This window comes from Phoenix dactylifera, chromosome 17 (genome assembly GCF_009389715.1).
Source record: "Phoenix dactylifera cultivar Barhee BC4 chromosome 17, palm_55x_up_171113_PBpolish2nd_filt_p, whole genome shotgun sequence".
Lineage (NCBI taxonomy): Eukaryota > Viridiplantae > Streptophyta > Magnoliopsida > Arecales > Arecaceae > Phoenix > Phoenix dactylifera.
This window is the reverse complement of record NC_052408.1, coordinates 6,159,574-6,185,317: the sequence shown is the minus strand read 5'-3', so window position 1 is coordinate 6,185,317 and position 25,744 is coordinate 6,159,574. Positions and strand designations below refer to the sequence as shown.

The 25,744-nt window shown below is 35.6% G+C and overlaps 1 protein-coding gene across 3 annotated transcripts in view; it reads left to right on the top strand.

Moving 5' to 3' along the window:
- The window catches only part of LOC103695965 (UPF0183 protein At3g51130), a 31,167-nt gene extending 5,641 nt beyond the window's left edge, over window positions 1–25,526 (top strand). Inside the window, exons 3-15 of one of the 3 annotated variants that reach the window (XM_026800721.2) lie at window positions 2,830–2,907; window positions 10,258–10,325; window positions 10,428–10,533; window positions 10,616–10,676; window positions 10,774–10,946; window positions 11,389–11,451; window positions 11,979–12,026; window positions 14,893–15,006; window positions 15,096–15,195; window positions 15,276–15,349; window positions 18,103–18,207; window positions 18,330–18,378; window positions 25,063–25,526. In XM_026800721.2, coding sequence (XP_026656522.1) covers window positions 2,830–2,907; window positions 10,258–10,325; window positions 10,428–10,533; window positions 10,616–10,676; window positions 10,774–10,946; window positions 11,389–11,451; window positions 11,979–12,026; window positions 14,893–15,006; window positions 15,096–15,195; window positions 15,276–15,349; window positions 18,103–18,207; window positions 18,330–18,377 — 1,038 coding nt within the window. In that variant the 3' untranslated portion in view covers window position 18,378; window positions 25,063–25,526. The remainder of the gene's footprint in view (window positions 1–2,829; window positions 2,908–10,257; window positions 10,326–10,427; window positions 10,534–10,615; window positions 10,677–10,773; window positions 10,947–11,388; window positions 11,452–11,978; window positions 12,027–14,892; window positions 15,007–15,095; window positions 15,196–15,275; window positions 15,350–18,102; window positions 18,208–18,329; window positions 18,379–25,062) is intronic. The other 2 variants (XM_008777425.3, XM_008777424.3) reach the window with 2 other exon arrangements.
- The last annotated feature ends 218 nt before the right edge of the window (window positions 25,527–25,744 follow it).

The window sequence follows — 25,744 nt, the reverse complement described above, 5'->3', positions numbered from 1 at the left end:
ATGAGAGCAGGGTCGGCGGAACCGTCCTGAGCCGTACTGGTGTTTCACCAGTACGGTTCCGACAACGGAAATGGAACCTGTTGCTTGAGCCGGAGAAGGAGAAGGAAAGAGAGAGCTAGTGAGGGAGGGAAAGAGAGGGCGGGATGCCGGTGGAGTGCCGGCGGAGGAGAAATAGTGTCCGGCCATGGCCTTAAAAAAAATTGCGATTTTTAAGTGAAGTCGGCAAATCACTCCACCGGAGGTTTGCCGACTTTACTTAAAAATCGCGAAATTAAAAAAGGCTGCAATCAGACCTTGTTTCGAATCGAGGCCAGCCTCTGCAGTCACTTCGCCAACCTCCGCCACCGTCCTTTGGCCCTCCCTCCCCGTTTGTTCTCTCTTTCTCCTTTTCTCTCTGCACGGTCCCTCTCTCGGTATAGGCTCGGCACGGCCCGTATCGAGTCGTCCTGCTGGAGAATTGGTACGGTGCCCGGTATTGGTTCATCCGACCTTACATGAGATATATTGGTTTTAAATGGTACCATATTAATTGTCATCTTAATATTCCTACTCTTATCACTTCTCATTTTTTAGAAGTCTTTCTAAGTAATAAATGGCATTCGGGTTGACCCACAATTTAAGATAGTGTGCTACTATACATTCTTTGTGCTGGTAATTGACTTGACTTAGTGGTGCCTGTCAGTAACTTAATGTTTCTTAATTAGCATGTGACTATTTTTTGTTAAAAGTTTAGACAATATTGTGCTAAACTTTCAATTTAATATTTCTTTCGTTAATAGACATAAAAGTAAGAGTGTCAATACTATTACACCTTAATGTTATGGTTCTTAACAAAATAGACTTGATTAGTTGCTGGTCAGATATCGACATAATCCAGGTGGTTGTTAGTCATTGTGAGATCTGATTGTTACCTCTCTTCTTTGATTCAGTTGATCATTGAGATGGTCAGTACCAATGGAGGCCATTCTCATTGTTACTGTTGAGATCGTCGTCTTCCCAACCTTCATCTGTCTTCTATGTTGGATCAATGTTCGTAAATTTAGTCTAGGTTTGAATGGGTCAGGCCAGGCTTGGTCAGGCTTGGTCAGGCTTGCACTCTTCTTATTGGGTTGTCTAGGAAAATCAGGCCCAAGGCTAGGCCGAGCCAGGTTTGGGCCAGCCCTTTGTGCCTTGATCCTCAGCTCTATCTTGGCTTGACAAATATCCTGGTTTAGATGTGACATGCAATAAGGCTGATATAGTTGTTTGGTTTTCTTATTGTTAGTTTCCTAAGTGCTTGGGCAATAGATAGGTCCCAGTGCCTACATGACCTTTGCTTGGACCATCATGCATACGTATAGAAATATCAGAGTATCTGAATTATTGAGTGCATGTTAGTCAAATATTTATCTTGTTCTGTATAATCTTTTGTTTTAGTAGGACTGTAGTTATAGTAGAGATGTTATGCCATGTGGCAAGGGTCTGTAAGTTGTAGATGTGGTTGATTTTTTGTAAATGTATTTATTTGTCTTTTACCATTGAAAGTAGATAGAGAATTCCAAACTTATGCTCATTTTGTCTTCTTCTTCTTCGCCGTCTTCTTCAAGAAAGAAAATTTTATACTGCTTCCACTCTTTTTCATGCTTCTGCTCCTGAGATGTTAACTACTAAAAAGAGATATTAACTACTTGAAGCAAGAAAATCCTATACTGCTTCCACACATAAAATTTTATACATTCTTCTTCTTCTGTCTTTTTCTTCTTTTTTTTCCTATTTGTGAGACAATAACTACTTCAAGGAGACATTAACTACTTCAAGCTGGAAGATTTTGTATTGCTTCCACACACAGAATTTTATACTGCTGCTGCAAATGGGGTGGAGGGGACAAAAGGATACAAACAGGTTAATTGTTAGAGATATCCTACTTTGAGAGATGAGATCTATGTCAAAATTTCATGGACTTTTAATATCCCTATTTTCCCTACTTTCACTAACAAGGAGTGAGTAGATGCATTTACTGCATCAATCCATCAACTACATTTATGAGGATGTTTGAGAACAATTTAGCTAGAGCGAAGGAGACTATACTGATATCATCTGCAAGAAGGGTCAAGCCACAGATTTAGATTACTATCAGGTCGACAAACCAGCAAAAATTATTACAGATTAAGATGACAAACCAGTAAAAAATACCTTCCATTGAATTCTAAAGGCTAGTAAGTTCTTCCAAGGTCTTGATATCATGTCACCCTTCATCTCATTTGTTGTTTGTTCAATAATTTGCACAGAAATAACTTGAAATCTACTGCATTTCTGGTTCCTTTTATTTTAAAAATGATGCCATCCAGGATGACTCCTAAGTGGTGAACCTGTGGTTTATTTATATTGCAATATCTGCACTTTTCTGAATCAAGAAATTAAGCCCATGATTCTATGAGCCACAGGAAGGTTTTTGCTAGAATTAGGCGATAATAAAAGGGGCACTTCTTCAAATGGATTTGACTGCGGCTATTTTGTCTAAAAGTGCTTTAACTTATTTAAGTCATCTATAGTTCTGCCTAGTTAAAATAGTAATGTCTTATATTTGCATCTCTAATGACATCATTTGCATGTTCTTAAAGCACTTGGTGGCAAGGAAAAATAAGCATCTCATTTAGATATAACTTATGTTCAAAAGACAAAGCATTACACTTATGTCATTTTATTACCTGCATTGTTCGAAGCTAACTTTCCAACATGTCTAATAATGTTTTCGCAAAGTCATTGTCTCAATAAAACTAATAGGAATTCTAATGCACATTTACATATATTTACATCTGCAAGTCTTATTTTTTTTTAATCAATTTCCAGCAGGAGCCTCTAAAATTGGACATTGTTATTAGCTTTCCAGACCATGGTTTCCATCTTCGTTTTGATCCTTGGTCACAGGTATGCTTTTTTCGTCAATATAAAAGTTGAAGACTTTTAGAGTTCATACGATCATTTTATGCTTAACTGCAATATATGGAAGCAACTTGAATTGATTGAGTTATATATGCTATAAATGCATATGCTATGTATTTCCAACAAGGTGGCTTTTGGTTCATTTGCTAACTCTGGAAATTGATGCTTGTTAAAAGTGATCGAACTTTGTTGCTCACTGGGAAACATGGATAGGAGAGTACCCCTTCTATGAATTTTTGTGAAGATATCAAAATCGAACTTAAGGCACTTGATAGTTATAGGCAGTGTTCATGGAAACATGCACTCTTGATGAGATATTAATTTGGAGGTAGTAATAATTAATCATGTATTCATAAAACATTTTAACACAGCATAGAAATGATGAATCTACATCTTTGTGCAATAATTTTTAATATACAATCCCCTCGTTTTAATGATGCATATTTGACCTAAATAGTGTAAGCATGTTGTGTCAGGATATGATAGGCTGTAGTTTTTTTGCTTCATTTATCTGACTGATATTCCTATTCAAGTCCTTTATCCCTGACACTAACTTCTAGTTAATGTATATGAAATACCTCATGTCATAAGTTTCTTGGTTGTCTGTTACAAGTACTTTGCTACTACTTCATATAAGGTGGAAAAACTTAACTTTCCTATTCTGAACTGAAGAAATACAAATGCATTGTTTTTCAACAATTTTAATGGTATTGATGCTCGTTTTAGTAGATTTAGCCCAAAAAGAAAAAAAAATCAAAAAGAAAGAACATGATAAATGTTAGCTATTCTGTTCTTTGGGTATATTATCGATAGTTTTAAAATGTCAGAATTATTTAAAAATTATAAAATGCAAATAAAATCACTAAGTTTAATACGAGAAGTTTAAAACTATTTTTATATACTTTCTAAAGTATGTGGTGAGAACCTTATATAGTGAATGTATGCTTTTATGTTGCAATAACGTATATAACTGTGATCAAATACATGTAACAACTCAAAAAACTATCATTGTGATTTGGTTTTTAGCTTTATCTTGAATTGTGGAAACATGTTCCACAAGAAGGTCATGCTTAGATCCTATAAAGTTGACCACCATATTGAGAAATGGCTGAAAACATTTACTTTCATTTACTTTCTGCTAAGTGTTCCTAAGTCTTCTAAAAAAACGAAAATTAAAGTTTTATCTTGCAAAAAATGCTTCAAAAGTCCAATTTGTCATAATTAGTAAATAATGAAAATAACAAAAGATATTGTCGGAATTAATATATTGATCTAAATTAACCCAGATGGCTGTTTCTTTTTTTTTTTTTTTGAAACTTCATACTAATGAACCAGTGAAACTGGCTAAAGCTGGACAAGGCTTTAGCTATTCTCTCCTAAACCTATTGAAGTTTTGAAAACTTATGCAACTTCACATTATAACCAACCAAAGCATAAACTTGCTGGTAGAAAATTATAAACAAATGCATTGCTGTTCATAAAAATCTGGCTGGCTTGAAAAATAATAATTATAATGGGTTTAGGTGCATTTTTCAGGTCCATTATTGATGAAAGACCAATTAGGGAAGACCTACGTATGAGTAGGTGGACCTAAAGGATTAGGAAAATTAGAGCTTAGGTCAAGAAATTTCCTTGCTGTCCTATTACACAAAATAGGGAAGACATTTAACTCAAATGGACTCAACTAAGCCTTAATTCTAAATTAGTTGGGGTTGGCCCCATGAATATTTTTCAAGTATTCTGCTCAATTAAAGGCCAAACTTTCTGAAAGATATTGAGATATCAAGACTTTTTCTTACTACTTCATCACATGTGTTTTTCACTTCTATCCCTCTTCATTTCATTACATGCAAGGATCGCCGAACCGATACCGGTAGGCGTACCATTCGGCGTTGGTACCGGTATGGATTGGTACCGAACCGGTACCACTGGTTCGGCCTGGTTCACGCATTTAAAAGTCCAAAAAAATTGAAACTGGTGTAGGCCGGTACAATTTAGCCGGTTTGAACCGGTATGGGCCAATACCAATTTTTAATGCCGAACCAGACCGGTTAGAGCCGGTACCGGTTCGGTACAGGCTGAATCGGCCGGTACAGGCCTGTTCAGCATTCCTTGATTACATGTAACAAATCACTTTCCAAACCATCTAAGTTGCCTCTCTCAGTTTGCTCTCAATTGATGCTACCTCCACTTATTTTACGAATAACATCATTCCTTATTCTATATTTTCTTTATTACTACACATTCACATAAACATTCTAATTTTGGCTAGACCCATCTTGTGCACATGTTGCTTTCTAACTGCCCAACTTTTTTGTCATAAAGCATAGTTGGCCCTATGGCTATTTTATAAAATTTTTTCTTGATAGGTATAGTACGATCCATAATATCCCAGTTGCAATTCTTTAATCCTACGGATAACATCCTTTTCAATCTCCCTTTATGAATTATTTCTTGAAAATGATGACTTTTAGGATCCCTATTGTTTTCAATTTTTTCTTCACCTTTATCTTTATTTTTAATTTCATTAAAACTATATTTCACATATTCTATCTTGGTCTTAATCCAAACTCTTGGTTTGAAATGCACTCCACAATTCTAACTTAACTTACAATTAACCCCAATCTTAATTTCATCCACTAAAACTATATCATCCACAAAAAAGTATGTACCCAGGAATATCGTCTGGAATTTTCTTATTAAGCTTATCCGCTAGTGCAAAAGGCTAAGGAATTAGAGCAGATCCTTAGTGTGACCTATTGTGATGAGAAATTCACTAGTCTTATCACCAGTAGTTCGTACACTAGTAACCACTCCATCGTATATATCTTTAATCATATTAATATTTCTAATGATTTTTTTCTTTTCTAACACTTATCATAAATTTCTCTAGAGACTTAATCATATACTTTTTCTAAATCATCAAAAACCATATGAAGATCTTTCCACTTTTCGCTATACTTCTCAATTAATCTCCGAAGGAGAAAAATAGCTTTTAGAGTCAACCTTCCTGGTATAATACTTTTATCACACCTCAATCCATGCTCAAATTTCCTCTCTCAAAGTTTCATAGTACAGATCATGAGTTTAATACCACAATAGTTTGAACAATTTTGAATATCACCTTTACTCTTGTAAGTCGGTACAATAGTTCTCTTCATTCATCAAGAATTTTCTTGGTCCTAAAAATCTTATTAAATAAATTAGTCAATAAAGTTACTCTCACGTCACCTAAACACTTTAAACCTTAAGAAGGATTTTATCAGGTTTCACTACTTTTCCTTTTTTTTCATTATCTTTTTTTACCTAAAATGCTCTAAATTTATATTTATATTTAACATTTTTACCCTCAATGGAACTATGAAGACATCCTAAATTGTCTACATGACTTCCATTGAAAAGCTTATCGAAATAACTTCTCCATCTTTTTTGATCTTGTTGTCCCTAACCAAAACATTTTAATCTTCATCCTTGATGTATTTAGCCTAAGTCAAGTCTGTAGTTTTTCTTTCTCTTAATCTTGCAATCTCATTGATATCGTTCTTCCCATCCTTAGTTTCTAACCTGCGATGTAACTCTTTATACACCTTGAATCTAGCCTTATCATACTGCCTTTTTAATTTCCTTATTAGCCACCTTATAACTTTCTTGCACTTCTCCATTACAGTTAGGTAGTCTTCTATAGTACCCTCTTTTAGTTTTAACTTCTAACTGAACTTTCTCATTCCACCAGCAAGTTTCCTTATAGGATGATCCTTTTTTCTTTGATTATCTTAATACTCTATGTAGTCACTTTCTTAATACTATTAGCCATCTCGTCCCATATAGTATCTTTCTCCTTCTGGACCCTATTTTCCTTCTTTCAACATTCTATCCTTAGAAGATATTTATTTCTCCCCTTGCAAATTCCATCAACTAGTCCTTGAGTTCCTATTTTCTTTAGTCACTCTCTTCAATTTCTTAATATACATTTCCAAAACCACCAATCTATGTTGGTGGTTAAACTTTCATCCGATATAATATTACAATGTTTGTACAAAACTCGACCAGTCTTCCTAGCAAGGAAGAAATCTTTTTAATTAGTATTATGCCTACTTTTAAAAGTTATCATGTGAGAGTCCTTTTTAAGGAAAGTTTTGGCTAATACTAGGTCATATGCCACTAGAAACTCTAAAATGTCATTTCATTTCTTGTTTCTGTCTCTGAAATCGTAACATCTATGCACCCTTTGAAAACCTACACTATATTTCCCCACATGCCCATTCAAATCTATTCCTATAAATATATTTCCTCCACTAAGAGTCTCTTAAGTTAGCCCATCCATATCTTCCCAAAAGCATTACTGTGCAGTATTATTCAATCCTAAGTTTGAGGAGCATAAGCACTAATGATTTAGTAGACTCCTCTTCTAGCACTAATTTTATCAAGATTATTCTATATCCTAATCTCTTAACATCTGTAATCTCAGTTTTTAAATATCTATAATAATTCCTACTATATTTTTATCTGTATCTTTTCCTGAATAATAAAGTTCATAACCTGTTTTACCTACTTTGTTTTTTCTGCTATCTACTTGGTCTTTCGCAAATAAGCTATGCTAACCTTCCTCCTAATATTGTATCTATCAATTCTGTCAAATTTCCTGTAAATAACCTATACTTGAAGTTGCTAAAATGTATCATAATTTTCTGGAATAACTTTTTTACCCGTACCCGCCTATTAATATGTGAGAATCCTTTCCTATCATCACATCCAAGTGCCAATGTGACATGTCGCTTCTGGGACTTTTCTGTACATTTGGCGTCTGATGTAGCATGTTGCTAGTAGGGAACACCACAATGATTTTCTCTTTTGGATTCATGTTCATAAGATGTGACTATAGTTTCATGCTGGCCATCAACCTATCGTAACCCTCCTTTATCCGGGCTTAGGATTGGCTATGTACAAATTATTATACATAGGAAGATTTAAGGCAAAAGACATTTAAGGCCAAAAGAATGCTAGGCCTTTAGGTTAAGTATACTTCTGAAGAACAAGTTTCTATAGGTAACTTGTCTGTAAGTGTTGGTCCGTAGTAGTCCTATAACCAATGCTGGCTGAACACTCCAAATTTTGGTTGTTTTTGATGTGTGGGCACTTGAATACTTACAACACTTCATGACACTCACTGGCACTTCATACAATCAATGAATGATGCCATCATCATTACGAGGCTAGTTTTGGCACTTACATATATGAAAACTTTTAATCCTAACATAATAGTTAATAATCATTTTATCAAATTTTCAAAACTTAAGGAGTCTTATTAGTCATTATACACATCCATCAAAACGCATGTATACATACATATATATATATATATGATATAGACATGTTGTGATTACTGTTCTGTCAGCCATTTGAGTTGCATGTATAAAATTTTATTTTCTTCTCATTTCTTGTATGGTTCAGATTATCAGATATGGGATTGTTACTAGGTGCTTGATCCTAGATTGAGCAAGGTGATAAATAGCTTTCTTACCAAGAAAAATAGATTTTATCTGAAAGAGAATTATTTAGCAATTTTCTTCACATGCACATGAGCTGATTCTGAGGAGGGAGAAAGCTACTTTTAAATATATGTATTGCCATATAGGTGAGTTTGGCTAGTGAAATTTTATGTTCTTTTTCAGTGATGAATGGTTTTCCATGTTCTGAAAGTGGGATGGCAGCATAATTTTTATTGATTCTTTTTTCTGTAAGTCAAATTTCTGACTAGGATGTTTAAACTGGCCAAGTTACATGGTGGATCTAAGGAGTTCTGTAGTGGTTTAAGTGGCTGTGTGATCTCTAACCTGCAATTTGTGAATGAAACACTAGTGAGCAGTGATGCTTATAGGAATTTATGGAATAACATTTTTTTCCTATTGTTCATTAGATAATCACAGGATCTGATATTAATTATATGGGAGTGTTTTGATATCAGTGTCCGTTGGGAGCTATTATTGCAACCTATTGGGGGTATCAAAAGACAGGAGATTGTCCAAGTGAAAAGAGGAATTCCTTACTTGGGCGAAGATGTGTGTGCCAAATGTCATATCCATGTCCTTTTGTCCTTTATCCTTTTTGCTAATTAAGTGAATTGATGAAATCTTGGTGTCTTTTTTTTATGTGCAACCTGGTGTGTAGAGCTGTCACTACTGCACGAATGGGATAAAAAAAAAAGCATTGCTATTTGAATGCCCATGGGAAATGTTGTGTAGAGGAGGATTCTTAGTGAAACCTTATTGTTGTTAAGTGTGTTAATTACTTTAGTAGACAAGTATTCAGTCTCCATATGTTAGGAATATGGCAGGTCATCTCAAATGTGTGAAGGTTTTAGTCCATTACAGTTTTCAGCCTGATTGTAAAGCCACAGTGATGTTCAGGGGCAATATCTGTTATGAAGAATTCCCATCAGTAGGAGACTTTTGAAACCATTTTTTTCTTGCATAGTTTGATTTTAATATACCACTTCTTCCATTTCGAAGGACTGGTAACATAAGGTTCTAATTTATTTATCAGACTTAATTTCTTGTTTTTTTTAATGAGTACAGAAATTTTGTCAAGGTTCTTTCTTTGTTAGGAGGTAGCAAAACCAGGTAATCTGATTATGTGGCATAACTTCTTTAAGAAAAAAAAAAACAACAGAGGATACAGCAGGACAGACCTATTCCTCTTTTGGGCAGATTTATCCTGGTTTATCGATGTTAATTGGGTCTAATGGAGAAAAAGCAGGATACTGAAGGTGCACTGATTTCTCTAGAATGCCTCTTTTGCCTTTCCTTTAAACTCCTTTAACCTAAGCATGTGAATGATCATTTGGTTGAATAAACTGGGTTAAGGGTGCATATTCCATGTAACCCTGAATTAAACAGGCATAACAAGTGGAAGGTGCATAATTAATCAGTAACCATGAGTCAGGAAACAGCATATTGGCGTCGCCATCAGTTAGTCATGCTGAACTGCTGGAGAATGCAAGCAGATTTGTAGAATACTATAAGATGATTGTTTTCAAAGAGATAATATAGACATGATAATTTCCCGGCTTAAGGAATATATTATCATGAAATTTTGAAGTTCATATTATCATTTCCTGGATTGAGCTAAGGTATGCCCAAGGGGGCTGTCTCCTGGGCCATCTTCTTCCCATAAGGAAATGGGAATGAGGGAGAGAATATCTATTATTAAAGTAGTATCTAGATTTAGTAGAAAGTATGGAACAGCTGTAGATTGATTTTGCCTCTAAAAACTGATTACACTGCAATTTGATTTTTTATGGTGCTAAAATGTGCAGTTTATTTTTGTCTTTCACAGAGACTGCGTCTTATTGAGGTTTACGATGTCAAACGGTTACAGATGCGCTATGCGACTTCTCTGATTGGGTGAGTTGTATGTTTCCTTTTGCTTTGTGACTTGTTTTTTCTTCTTCTTTTTTTTTTGCATTTTCATTAATACTTGCTACTTGTTTTGATTTATTTTTATAGTGGTCCTTCTACACCAGCTACATTTGTAGCAGTATATGCACTATTTGGGCCAACATTTCCTGGAATCTATGACAAAGATAGAGGAATATATACCCTATTTTATCCGGTACATCTTGCGAGTATGATCTTGATTTCATATATTTTTCAGTCATATGTCTGCTGACTTGCTTGATACTTTTTGTTGTTAGGGATTGTCCTTTGCATTTCCCATTCCCAGACAATATACAAATTGCTGCCATGATGGAGAAGGTGTGGGCTCCTATCCCTTGCTAATTATTAGCGCATTTCACTTCATTATTAGGCTTTTTCTGATTAGCACGACTCAGTTTTCTGATTATTATGGCAGTGTCAGCAGAGTTGCCTCTTGAGTTTCCTGATGGAACAACACCAGTTACATGCCGTGTCTCTGTATATGATAGTTCATCAGACAGTAAGGTAGGCGTGGGAACTTTGATGGATAAGGCTTCGGTCCCTCCATTACCTGCTGGCAGTCTTTACATGGAAGAGGTGCATGCTAAGGTTAGGACCATTTTTCGGTTTACCATTTTTCTCTACAATTCCCAGTTCATACCAATGACTCAATCTTGGTTGCCTTATAAACTGTCATATTAGATTGAATCTCTAATTTATGCTGGATTCTTTTTCTCCTTTGATTATGGTCTCACAATCAAATCAGAATATCTTACAGTCATAAGGGAACAAATAAGAGATCTGCAAAAGAATAAAATGGGGAATGTATGTATAGTTTCATGCTTTAGCTGCATACATATTATGGTTCATATTTTTAGAATATTTCTATGTTTTTTAGTCTATTTGCTAGTTAAATATAATAATAATACACTGTTTATTTTAGTTTGGACTCTTTCAGTCATGTAGAGCAAGTCTAGTAGTATGAACTGCTATATTCAAAAGTTATATCTCTCAGTATTTCTCATTCTGCATATCTGTTTCTTGTCTTCAGCTTGGAGAAGAACTTTGGTTCACCATTGGAGGTCAGCATATTCCTTTTGGTGCATCACCACAGGCAAGCTTTTTGTTTTTTAGTTTTTCAAATATTTTTTTGTTTAAGTATATACTAAAGGAAAAAAAATCTGTGTTCTTGTATGAACTAAGTTGATCTGCTCTATATATTCGAAATCATTATGTTTCTAATTTTCCATATTTCTGCTTGTAACTATATTTAAGAACAAACCACAATCTGTTGTCCATTTTCTTGAATCTACTTTGTCTATGATCTCTCGCTTTACACTGTTTGCTTATTTCTTGCATTATGATTATATCTGTTTTGTCCTGCATATATTTTTTATGTATTCCAATGTTCGTGGACTCCTGTACATCATTAAATTTCTCTTTGTTGAAATAATATACTGTTGCACATATTAAATTTCATATGCTAAACCTACACTTATGTTCCTCATGCTTTTGTAAATATGTTCTTACTGTTTCCAAAGCAGTGTCGGAATATATGTATTTCTTGTTCTTATGTATTTGTTTATCTTAACTACCAATTTTATCACCTAGATATTCATATTCCCTTGAATGGTTTTATAGGATGTGTGGACAGAATTAGGTCGCCCTTGTGGAATCCATCAGAAGCAGGTGAGCAATTTTGCCTTTTTCTCATGTAATTTTCACATCAAATTATGAAAAAGGTTCTTAGTCTGTAGAGAGCTTCATGACACATTCTTGAAAATATATTGTATCTAATGCATAAATTATAGCTCCAGAATTTACAGCTACTTAAATTTAATGGATATCTAAGTCGGATGATTATCTATGTAGAGCTTCCAAGCCTGTAATTGGCGATTTGTTCCATAACCTGAATATGAAACTACACCTTGTAAATTTTCACTGATTCTAATTTAGTAGATATGTAATGGGGATGCTTCTTTGGGCAAAACTCCAAAACCTCTGTATGAAAATATAATGGATATGCTACATGCAGACCTCAGATAAAGGATATGCACATGGGTTGTAAGCTAGCTATGCAGGATATGATCTGGTGTATGATGAGGATCTAGAGATATCCAGTGACCCTACTCTGCATGCTACATCATTTGCTGTAGTATATTGTATCATCGTGGGCTTTTGCATCGTGTGTTGTGGTCTACATCCTACGTGGCATGAGTGAAATGAAACTCGCTAGTGAATGGACTTGAACTATATGGTTGCAAGTCATATGTACTCTTGCCATGTCCGCTGCTACCTTCCTAGTCGCTAGTCACTTGCAGTGTCATTGGCATCATCACTTGTATTACGTGATGATCTAAGCAACTCTGATGGTCCAAGGGCTCATTAGTTTCAAAATCAGAGTGAACAGGCTCCTTGTCAACCCTCACAAATAGATATGTAGCTTTCTTTCCTTTCCCTTTCTTGCCACTCCGACGAATTGCTTTCTTTTCTTAGTTTCTCATGCTTGATTGGCTATGCTGAGTAGCTCAATTAGATCACCACTTTGACTGACCCTATCTCCCTGACTAGATAAGGTGCCATGGTGACCTCTCCTCAGCATCTTCCTATCATATCTGTAGGTTGAGGTCTCATACATAGAGCCTTGCAATCCTGACCAGCTCCTGACCTCTGTGCTTGCTCCTTTTGTTGGGCATCAACTAGTTGTGAGCATGGGATATGTCGCTCTGTTCATTGCTTTGCAATCTCCCAGCCTCCTTTGCTATGATAATAGCTAGGCAAAGAGGTAATGCCACCAAGGTGGTAGCATGATGGTAAGGGGGCGATAATTCCGCCTAAATTGCCCGAGTTCGAAACGCACGGGCGTCGATTAAATTCGGGGACCGGATGCCCCACGCCCGGATGGCTTGTTGGCGATTATGTTTTCCTTCTACCTGTGCCTAGGTGGTGCTAGATGTGAAGTACTTATTTTCGAGTGGGGAGGGTATGAGTAAAACGGAGTCTACCCATATCGAACATTCTCCTGGCAGGGCGGGGGCCCAGTGGGGGCTGCTACGCGGGGGTGAGCTGGTCCCTTTCTCCCCCCTACCCCTTTTTTTCAGCCAAAAAAAAAGAGGTAATCCTGACTTATCAAGTTCAGATTATTGTTGCCGACTCTCAAGGCAACCAATCAAGGGATCCTCGTCATCATATGCCAAGTCATTATGAAGTGGGTCATCATATCATATACTTTTAAATATTAGTGACTTTATAATTCAATTGCTCATAATATATATGGTAATTATAAAATAATATAAAAACTATGCATGTGGTCCTTAAAATTGTCCCAATTACCAATAAATATTGCCATATTTTTCATTTTTTTTATTTGAATTATTTTTATGCTATTAAATATTTAAGAATTTGATAAGTTACATTGTAATGTAAATAGTGGTTGAATTACTTTCGAAAATACTTCTAAGTTATTTATAAAGAATACTAATTATTAATATTTTTCTATTTTAAATATTTCTAATTAACTTTGAATTAAAAATTAATATTTAATTATAAGTACTTGAAAATATAACTTTTATTCGTATTAATGTAGAACCCTACTTGGGGTACTACATGTACTCTGTCAGGCCATTGCTATGCCTTAATCAACACTTATTTTTGAAATTTATTGGAATTTTTGCTTAGGATTGGGTAGTCATAAACCATTTTCAAATTAAAAAAAATACTGCCAAAAGCAGACAACAAAATAACGTGTATACCCCCAAATATACTACCAATTTTTTAACCAAAAATATATTTTTAATCTAAAATGTTACATGATCAGTGAATAATCATGATTTCTTCTTCAATTTTGTAGATCATCTTTAAATCTACAGCAAATCACAAAATTATGTCAAAATAGAAAGTTTGACATGATCTTCTCTAGTTTTAGCAATTTTTAGCCTATTTTAGGCTTCATAGAAAAAAATGGAGAGAAGTGAGGGAATAAGATTTTTACCTTTTTTCTTATATATTCTGAGCTGCTGGCCTGCAAAATCCCTCCTTTCCCTTTTTTTTCCTTGCTCTCCCACACTCCTAAGCCTTCCCAAGTTCAATGGAGATGAGAAAGTGGTCTGGAAGGCCCTTTCTCTCCCTCTTCAATTATCAGCTCGAACCCAGCAAGAACTGATCCAAACTTGAATTCAAATCAGCTCAGATGAACCGAACTCCCCTACCAACGTGGTTCCACACTAGTTCGATCCAATACTCCTGGAATTGGGCAGCTTGGGTTGGTTTTGGGAACTTTGGCAGCTACATGTAAATAGGCAGCAGTCCTCCAAGGTTTTCTTAGACTTGGAAAATATCTAGACAAGAGGAGAAATAAGATTTGGGATATAGATAACTATGTTGACCTCATAGGCGCAACTTATAATCTGAGTGAAATCAAAGAACGAGTTCCATCAACTATTCCAAAAGGGTTTCTTTTTTTTCGGTTTTTATTTCTAGACAATGTGCCACCATTGAATCATATTATTGATATATGGTTTTTCTAGAAAAAAGTGATGTTTCTCTCATATTTTAGGTTGATCAAATGGTCATACACTCTGCTTCAGATCCTCGTCCTCGGACAACCCTTTGTGGGGATTATTTCTATAATTACTTTTCTCGTGGCCTAGACATTTTATTTGATGGACAGGTATATCTGTTTTTAATTTTACTTGAACAGGTATAACAAATCTTAGTCGTTTCCAATTTCAATTAACATCTTGTATGTTGAATATGCAGACTCATAAAATCAAGAAGTTTGTTTTACACACTAATTTTCCAGGACATTCAGACTTCAATTCCTATATGAAATGCAACTTTGTTATCTATGATGCCGACAGTGAGTATTGTTTTCATTTAGTCCCTCATGTTGTCTGTATAGTGCAACTTTGTTATCTATAATTCACTTTCTGTTTGCAGTTGAGGCAACTATTCGGCCTGGAAGTACTCCTAAATGTTGCATTACGCCTAGCACGAAGTGGGAACAAGTAAAAGTAAGATGTCTCAAAACTTTGCATTCTCTGTAGTGCTCTTTCAGATAGAAATCGATATTTGCAAATTGCTTTGGGTTAAATATTCTGTATTGTGAACCTGAAATTGATGTTTAATGCAGATCTTTAAGGGTTTCCCATTCAGTTTTTTCTATTTTAGTAGTGATGGATGCTTCTATACTGCATTGTACACCTTGGACTCTTAGTTTTGCTGTGCTTTTTCATTACCCACATGTTTTAAATAACTTTACAGTCTTCCTGCATGATAAGAAAGCAGAGACACACACAACACATTAAAGAATGCAGAAAAGGGATGAAAAGCTTTTGAACACTGATATTTGTGCATTTGAGATTTTGGGAAATTTGGGTTCCCTAGGACTGTTGGCTTCTTGGAGAATAAAAAGAGTATGTAATGGAAGCATTCAATCGGGGGAAACTTTAATTAACAGCAAGAAACCAAGAAGTTATGTATTCTGTCTCCATTTTATAGTAGCCATACTTATTAATGTTTCTTATCCATTAATTCTTATTAAAGGCTTGGGCCCTATTTGGGATTGTTGTTGGTAGTAGAGGTTTTGGAGCTTTTGGAAGTAGAGCTTTTAGGAAGTAGAGCTTTTATAAAAAGTTGTTTTCTGGAAATTACATTTCTAAAGTGTTGTGGAATTTTAACATGTGTTTAATAACTAAATTCGGAAAGTGCTTTTAGCAAGATTCCACGCCGGTATCGAAGCCCGTACTTGTCGGCTGTCGGCACGGTTTGGTGCGCTCGGGAGACGGAGAACGAGAGAGGAAAAGAGAGGAGGGGGGAGCGAGAGGGAAGAGGGGCTCCGGAGGCTGCCGAAGGGCACTGGAGGGCACCGGAGGAGCGCTGGTCCGGAGGTCTCTATTCCTCTTTTTCCTTCTCCCTCTCCCTCTCCCTCTCCCTCGCCTACCTATTTTTCGTTTTGAATGCCAGAACCATCTCGGTTCACCGTCGGCATGGCTTCGTACGTCCGACATTGGTGGTTCAGGACGGTTTCACATTTCTTGGCTTTTGGTATGACAAAATAATAATAAAGGAGATTACATAGTATTATATAGTAGAGTAAAATACCATGTACTATTATATTAAAATATTATTATATAGTATAATTTTATTATAATGTAATATAATGATATAATGTGATATATTGTAATAAAATATAATATTATTATAATTATAATGTAATATAATATATGTATAGTATAGTATAATAATATAATGTGATAAGATATGATATAATATAATATAATAATATATTATTACATATTAAAATATTATTACATAGTAAAATATTATATTATAGTGTAATATATTATTGGAACATAATGTAATGTAATATTATATTACATTATATTATTATGATAAAATGTAATTTTATAAGACATGATATGATATGATATAATATACTTAATTTATTGTATAATAATAAGATGTGATATGATATGATTTGATACAATATATATAATAACTTAGCTAATGTCAATTAATAATTATACTACTATACTCTGATGTAAAGTATTATTATTATTTTATTACATATTAATATACTATTGCGTAGTATAAATTTTTTATGGTATTTGTTTGTGGGTATTTTGGTCACCATAAAAATATTATTAAAGTCAAAATAGCTTCCTAACATTTGTTAGAAAGCATTTTCGGGAAGAAGCTCCAAAATAGAGATTCTCCCAAGTTGACCTTTTTAGTTTTCTGGCAAAGCCAAAATAGCTTTTAGATTTTTTACCAAACACCACCATTCTATCCAAAAGTGTTTATGGAGTGTTAGAAAGTGCTTTCTGTCTTCCCAAAAACTTTTGCAAATGGGGCCCTAATCTTTAGGTCAAGAATTCTTATGCCAGTTTGATCCAAAAATAAAAGGTGGATCGGTGATTTTTAAGCCAATTATGAGATGAAGCATAATTAATCTGGAGTTGTTACTAAAGCAGAAGATAATTTTAGAGCTTTAGTGATACATTTCAGTACAATTTTAGTTCAACATTATGGGTTCCAACCACCTATATTGAGAGTGATAAGTAACTAGTGATAAGTAGATCCAAGGAATGCGGAACTATCCTGAATTGCCCAGTTTGGGGTGTACCGAGTTGTGCCAACGGTGGACTAGGACGATTTCGGCATTCAAAATGGGAAACTGGTCCCAGTCCTGGCATTCAGAACGAAAAATCAGTAGGAAGGGGAGAGGGAGGAAGAAAGAGAGGACATGAGAGAGGGGGGAGAGGAAGGGAGAGCGAGAGGGAGGGAGGACCGCCGGAGACCTCCGGAGGGTGCTGGAGGGCCGGAGCAAGGGCTCCGCTCTATGGATCCCTGTTTCGTTTGAAACAGAGATCCGTCGGGGCCCTTTTTTGTTTTGAAATTGACGGACCCTTATTTCATTTGAAATAGAGGTCTGGAGGGTGGTGCTTTTGCTCCAGCCCTCCGGTGCTCCTCCAACAGCCCTCCCTCCCTCTCCTTCTCCCTCTCCCTCTCTCTCTCTCTTTTCCTCTCTCCCGTTCTCCCTCTCACTCGCCCTCTTTGCTATGTTGGTATGAGCCTGGCATGGAACGGCACGGGGGTGTACCGAACTGTGCTGCTGGCCAACCAACACAGGCCCCGATATTGGCACGGCGAACCTTGAGTAGATCTCTTTTATATCTTCTTTCTGCTGCATGTTTAAGTATATCTCTATCTGACAGTGCAATTAATGCTTTAAAAAAAATTGATCTATGTTCATTTATATTAGGAGATCCTTGGGGATGGTGGCCGTGCTGCAATCCAAACACAAGGTTCCATGAACAATCCTTTTGGATCAACTTTGGTTTATGGGTACCAGAATGTGGCTTTTGAGGTGATAAATGCCTGACCTTTGCATTTGTTATATTTTCATGTTAAAATGTTATCCATTCATTATCCATCATGAATATATTGATTTTTAAAAACTAGAACCTCTGTTTTCAATTGTTGCACTAGGTAATGAAGAATGGGTATATAGCTACTGTAACTCTCTTCCAGTCATGAGGTAAGTTTATGTGTATATTGTAGTGCCTTGCATACTTTGTTTTTTTTTGTTATTTATTTGATTTATTAGCTAATAATTACTCAAATGTTATCTCCTGTGTCTAAGTCATAGTTGAATTGTTCTTCGCATAGGTAGTCTTTTTTTGACACTGTGTTAGGCTTTTGTAGTTGATATCACAAAGAAGGGATCATCTTCTTACTTAGCTATTTCTATTTTGATTTGTCTGAGGAGCTATGCTTATTGTGATTGGTGTAAATCAACACTGTTCTGAATATGCTAGTCATTCTTAAATTATGTTACGTTCAGTTATTTTTTCTCATGGTGAATTCCAGAGTCTATATTAGGATTTAGAGATTTTCTAATATCTAAAGAATGATCCGTTATTAACCTTCTTACTAATGTACACAATTAATTCAAATTACACCCATGGGATTACCTGGTCAAAGCAGTTTGTCAGCACATTTGTGAACTTTCCCATGCTTCTATTCTAAAATACTGGAACCTTCCTGTAGTTTGATCTAATCAACAATTAATCTCAGTAGTTCCTTGTTATGAGTAATGCAATCTGCAGAACCAACAGTTTTATGCATGAACAGATCAATTGGCACAAACTACTCTGCTCCTTTGTGTCTTTTCTATTTGCTCTTTGGAACTGCCCATCAAATGTGTGATTAAGGAATCTCCTGAGCTGCATGGACATAGGATTTAAGATATTATAGAGAAATCACAACATGTAATACAGTTAAAAGGCATTGAGGGAGAAAGATTGTATCATGGAATATGCCTTTTACTGACATCAATGCGATGCCATAAAAATATTTTTGTTTCCAAATTTTGAGAAATATTAACTTGAGTCCTTTTAATAGCTTGATTACCAAATTTTTAGTTACATGAATTGCATGAGGAGATATATGTATAAATAGTAAAGATCCTTTTCCACTCTGTTAAAAAACAGTAAGTTTCTATTTAAAAATAGAAAAATTATAACTGCCATGGATTTAAAAATCAAAACTAAAAAAAATCAGATCTATTTAAAAGCATTTATCAAAAAGATATGATTATATATGTTTGAATATCCTATTGTTTTCTGTAGATGATTTCTATAGATGAATTACATACAGCATAGTATGAGATACTAGAAAAGCATGATTTGATGTGTCATGCATATCCTCATCATTATGCATTACCATGACAAGGTTTCATAGAATATCTGAGCATTGATAAAAGAGAAATAGTTGTCTTTTAGACAAACATAGTTGTGTCTGGGGAAAAATAAATCTTAGCTTGGCTTTAGTTGCATTTGCTTTATTTCCTTCAAAATCCTGGTCGGCATGCTCGCTGTTGTGAAACATGTTTAAGTGAATGAGATTCTGTCCATCCACATCTTGAAGATCTTTTGTAAATTTTTTTAATCAGCTTAATTAACTATAATGCACATCTTAATTGCATAAAACAGGATGAAACAGCTGTGGGATAGATGAAAACATGTAAGTTTTAGCCAGTGATTCAGAATTTTATTTTGCTTAGGCACAGTGGTTTAGCATTTTGGGCTATTTAAAATTCTGGAGGTTCAGAATGAATCCCTTCAGTTAGAATTTTTCACATGGGGCCTCTTATTCTAGTGCCTTTAATTTTAGTGTTTTGGTTGTGTTTCTACTTCTGCTCGGCCCCCTCCTTCATCTCTCTCTCTCTCTCTCTCCCCCGACACACACACAGACATTTCCACCGTTCTTGTCTCATAGAAGTTTGATAAAATTTTTCCTTTTTTTTCACTATCATTTTAGCAGCTAGGATCTGTCAAAGTAATATCAGTGTCTGGGTTTCTGGGGGTTGAGTTATGATGGCCTATATGTGCAGTTGTAAGGTCATTCTTAAACGGTGAAGTAGATCTATTATCTCAGTCACTTGTCGTCTCCCTCTTTGTACATGAGTAGATTTCTTGTTCAAGTTTTGAGACTCACTTGACAATTCACCCTAATTTTATGGATTCAATTGGTTCTGGTTTTTCCTCTTTTCACATGATTTGATTAAATAATCAGATGAATACTGTTTCAAGATTTGATCACAAACTGATCTACATCAGACCAGTGTCAAAGCTTGATGGACTTCATCATTTTTCTAACGAGATGTGTGATTTGAACACTTCGATCTCATTATTTCTGGTTTAGCGGCTGAAGTGAATGTGGAGGCATTGATGATCTCATATTGTTGGTTAGCAAAGTATATGGATCTTCTATATAAGTTCGATGAATTCATGGCTTTTATGAAGGATGATGCCCAACCAATGAATGTGAAAATGTTGAAGTTCTACCAGATGAAGATATCCATTAAGCTAAATCCAACAAGCAATCTGATTTGAAAACCTGTTCAGAGCAAATGAAGACTGTAAGGCTTTAGCCATTGGAGGTCTATAAAAGAGTCATTCATCACACGATCCTGATCATGAGTTCAGAATGTCAAATCATGAACAAGTGCCACCTATCATATGATTTCATATACTTTAGATTGTAATGAAACAAAAGATTTACTCTATCCAGTGGTTGAATACATATCTTGTCATCAATGATCTTGGCATAGTGGAGTAGCCATCTGATGGTCTGATTGCAAGAAAGCCCGATGTAAGTCTTCAACATCAAAGCATCCAATTATAAGGCATGAAAGTAAAACTCATTAAGATGGCTTTTTTGATATGAGATGGAATGAAAGGAGATTGATGTGACTAGATCTAAAAGCTATCCAAGATTTAACTTTCAGACTTAATTGCATCTACTCATTATAGGTGCCATAACTTGATATACTTGGGAATCTATTTGATAAGATCTAAAAGTTGGTTCAATGATTAAATCTTAGTTATGTCTACATACTTTAAGGGGCCATAAGCAAGGTTAGCCGAACATGGCATGCAATATCGGTCGATATCATACCGGAATCGGGTGTACTGGTATGCCAGTGTCGGTATGCCTGGCATACTGCATATCATATCGTACCGTTACTTGGTATGCCTATGTTAGTCCGGTACCGGTATGGCGAACTTTGGCCGAACCGTCATCGCGACCTCTGCCGGTCGGCTACTGGTTCGATACGGGGTTCACGGTTCACCTCAGTTTGACAGACTCTAATTCAAGCCTTTTGAGATATTGAAAGAAGGGGGGGCTGGAATCGGTTCAAACCATGGTCGGCGGAACCATCCCGAGCCGCCTGGTTCGGGCCGTCCTGAGCCGCCTGGTTCGGGCCATCCTGAGCCATACTGGCTGTGGACCCAAATGGTTCTGGCCATGAAAACGAGACTGGTGATGGAGGAGAAGGAGATGGAAAAAGAGGAAAAGAGAGAGGGAGAGGGAAAGGAAGGTCGAGGTCGGCTGGCGGAGGCTAGGGAGCCGCTACGCGGAGGAGGGAGCCATGGAAGAGGGGCTTTGCTCCGGTTGGCTTCCTTCACGCAACGGCTCTCTGACCCTCCGCTGGCTCTTCGCTGGCTTCCCTCGGCCTTCCCCTTTTCTCTTTATTCCTCTCTCATTCTCCCTCTCCCCTGCCTTTTCTATTTTGTCGGTACAGGCCTGGCATAGCACGACGCTAGCTCGTATTAACCCGTGCTGCCGGACAACCGGTCCAGGGCCCGGTACTGGCACAGCAGACCATTGTTCAAACTGGTGCGAACGGTCAAATTTGGACCTTTGATTCGTTCAACCTGTTTTGACCTATTTAATAATTTGGTCAGATCATGACCTAACCCATTTAACTCATTTAAGACAACCTGTTTAGAACCTACTTAACCTATTTCTATCCTATTTAACCTAGGCCTTTTAAGTTGTTAAATTCGTTTAAATCTATTTAATTGGTTAAAAATGTTCTTAACCTCTTTAACTCGTTTAACCTGATTCAACCTACTTAGTAAACAAGTTATACTGGTTGGGTTGGATTATCTATTTAATAAATAAGTCGGGTTCAGATTTGAATGTTTGACCTGTTTGGTAAATAAGTTGGGTTCAGGTTGTCAAATTTTTTGACCCAACCAATATCCAACCTGACCCGACCGGATTACCACCCCTAGCTTAAACAAACTTATTATGGCTCAAAGGTTCTTTCAAAGGTATCATGGATGCAATTTACCTTTTGTCCTGCTTTCTTGAATAACCTATTTATATACTAATCAGATATATTTAATTATATAATTTAGATTAGTTGTAGGTTTCTCAATACTTAGTTCATAGACTGGTATGATAAAGATGTAGGCAAGGTCCTCCTAGGTAGGTGTGATTTGAAGGTTCTAGTTTCTATCATGGATTTTGGTTAAATTAGTTTTTTCTGTGTCCTTTATCTCCTTAGTCGTTGATTAGAAGTCAATTAATTACTCTATCTTTCATATCATCAAAGAAATATATATATATATATATATATGTTTCATGTTCTATTGGTGGAGGGTAAATGTGTTGTTTATCCTAATATAAATGTTAAATTTGATGTGCCAATCACTTGATCATGAAAATACCTTATTTTGACTTGGTAGTGAAAGGAAAGATTCCCTCCACTAATCCGGTGCACACACTAGAACCTTAATAGAAGTTTTTCGTTATCATTTTTAATTTTATTATTATAATTTTGAGATTCACTTATGGCTATCTTTGCTTGGTTTTGGAACTCTATTATATATCGAAGTGTGTGTATGAGGGTATATGTGTATGTATTTTTGTGTATGCATATGTGTGTGTGCATGTAATGTATGTATGGATGGATGGATGTAATGTAGTGATGTATGTATTGATGGATGTATGGATGTATGTATGTATGGATGCATGGATGTATGGATGTATGCATGCATGTCCTCATGCACGTATGCATGTATGTATGCATGTCCATATGCGTGTACGCATGTATGTGCATATATGCATTGCGCATGCATGTATATATCTATGTATATATGTATGTACTTCTGTATGCAGGTAGGTAGCTACTTAGGTATGCATGTATTTAGGTATCTATGTATGTATCTATTTTGGTATGCATGTAGATATGTAGGAATGCAGGAATTTAGTTATGTATGTATGTATGTATGCACTTATGTACATACGTTCCTAAGTCCATATGTATGTAAATATAGGTAAGGTTTTTTATTTTTTTTGCATGTTTTACTTATGGAACTACAAGGAAATATGAACTTTGTAAAAACTTTCTAATTTTATTTGCTTGGCCTTCTCCATGAAGTTTCTTTTTTCCCTCTCCTGTTGCTTTGCATTATTAGAAGTACAAGAACAAATCTGATATTCTTATGCGGTTAAAAAATTTCAATTTTTCATGGTTTGAGGTTCCGTCAGAAACAGAGACCAAAATTGGAATATTTTGTCTGATGAAGCCAATCTGAAACCAGAACTAGTTTGAGTTTTTGGTTGGCATTTTAACAGGAAGCAAAATTTTTTGTATATAGAATTTTTATATGCCAAACTGTTGCCTTTATCTTTAGATTTATAAACACATATGATCTAGAGTGAACTTATATTTTGTGACTTTAAGAAGATTTTGAAGCGCTGCAACCTTACATTTAAAAGAGATTTAGGTTTTTCTTTTTTGATGTAGCTTTTTTTAGCTATTGCAACAATTAATTTTATAGGCATCAAGGTCATTGTTTGTTGTTATGCAATAATTCAGTAAATTAATATATTACAATCTAAAAAGATAAGAACCTTATAATGCTGAAATCAATTATGCTTGTTGTAGTGTTAATTCTGAAACAAAAGTCCCGACATTAATGGTGTTTAAGTTTCTCTGCTGACATATTTTATTTTTTTGTTATTTTCTTAATTCTAATTACAATTTCTGATATATCACAACTCTTAATTGAAATTACCAAGATTGAAGCCAAAACTGCTGAAACTGTAATTTATTTTGTCTAAGCTAAAACCGGAACCAAAATTTTGTTTTTGGAGCCTTGGAATTTCAGCTTCTTTGATGGCGACGATTCCATGTCCAAAGATGTTGACTCCATCTGCTTGCTATTGGTTCCTAAGATTGTTTCTATGGTGATGGCTCCTCTATATTTTTATTGTCCTTTGCTGGTTATCAGTACATAAACTCATCAATAACCCTTAGATCCTTCACCTCTAACCATGATGCCTGTCATCCCTTCATGTTTTCAATTGCTTTTTGCCTTGGTAGTCGGCTGCTGCCGGCAAAGTCCAGCAGGATCATTATAAGAACCATCATCTCTTAACTATATTCCATCTATAGCGGTGTTTTATTCAGTTGTTATCATGTTACTACCAAAATATGAACTATGGAGCAGCTAGCTGGCTTTCTTAAAAGCACCTCCATCGATATACAGTTAAAAATACGGATTGTGTTTTCCTCCTAATGTGAATCTAATGACTATATTCCATCTTTAGGGGAGTTTTATTTGGTTGTTATCATGTCACTACCGAAATATGAACTATGGAGCAGTCAGCTGGCTTTCTTAAAAGCACCTCCATTGATATACAGTGAAATATACGGGTTGTGTTTTCCTCCTAATGTGAATCTAAGGACTGCTTTACCATACTAATAGATAAGCTGAGAAATGAAATCGAAAATGATTTTGTATAGATAAGGCCTTGGCAGATTTAAGATGAATTAGAAATTGGCATCATTCCTTTTATTTTCTTCAGCATTTTAATTATACTTAGTTTCATGTCGGTGCTGAAGTCAATTTTCTCACAGGTTTGCTTTTTATTGCTACAGGAAGTGAGCTCTTGCATGGTGTTCTACGGAAATATATGCTCCTTATCTTCATCAGCAACGATATTATTAGTTAAATCGTGTATAGTGTATTGCTTTGTACAGTGAAATACCTCGTATTCATGACTCTATATCTTTGTAAATAAACAAAGTTATGAGAAACTTTAAGCCACTTGAATCACTTTGTTTCTTTTGTGAATTAATCCCTACAAGTGGATGTAGGCCATATATTACAATACAGCTACTGTAGAAATGAAGTAGACAATCAGATAAGTGCAATGTTACGAGGCACAACCAAGTACCAAAATAACAGCTTCATGCCATATGGCATAATGGGAATCGTGCGTTTCGCGAGATCGGTGCAATACATGGTGTGTAAGGGTTGTGCAAGCACCAATCCACTTGTTGCAGGTGACACTTTTATATGAATTCCCCCGTTTCATGAATTGACAGGCATTTTATTGGCAGTTAATATTATTTTGTTATTATTAAACTCAAAGTTTGTAAAATGCTGCGTGGGGTTGATCCATGTGCACCATCTCCATTTCCCACGTTGCTTCTTCCATGTTTGCTTTCAAGATCAACAGGTGGCAATTTACTCCGCTTGATTAGGTAATCCACCTAACCCAATCTTAATAGTGCGGGTTTTACGCGGCCTGTTTAG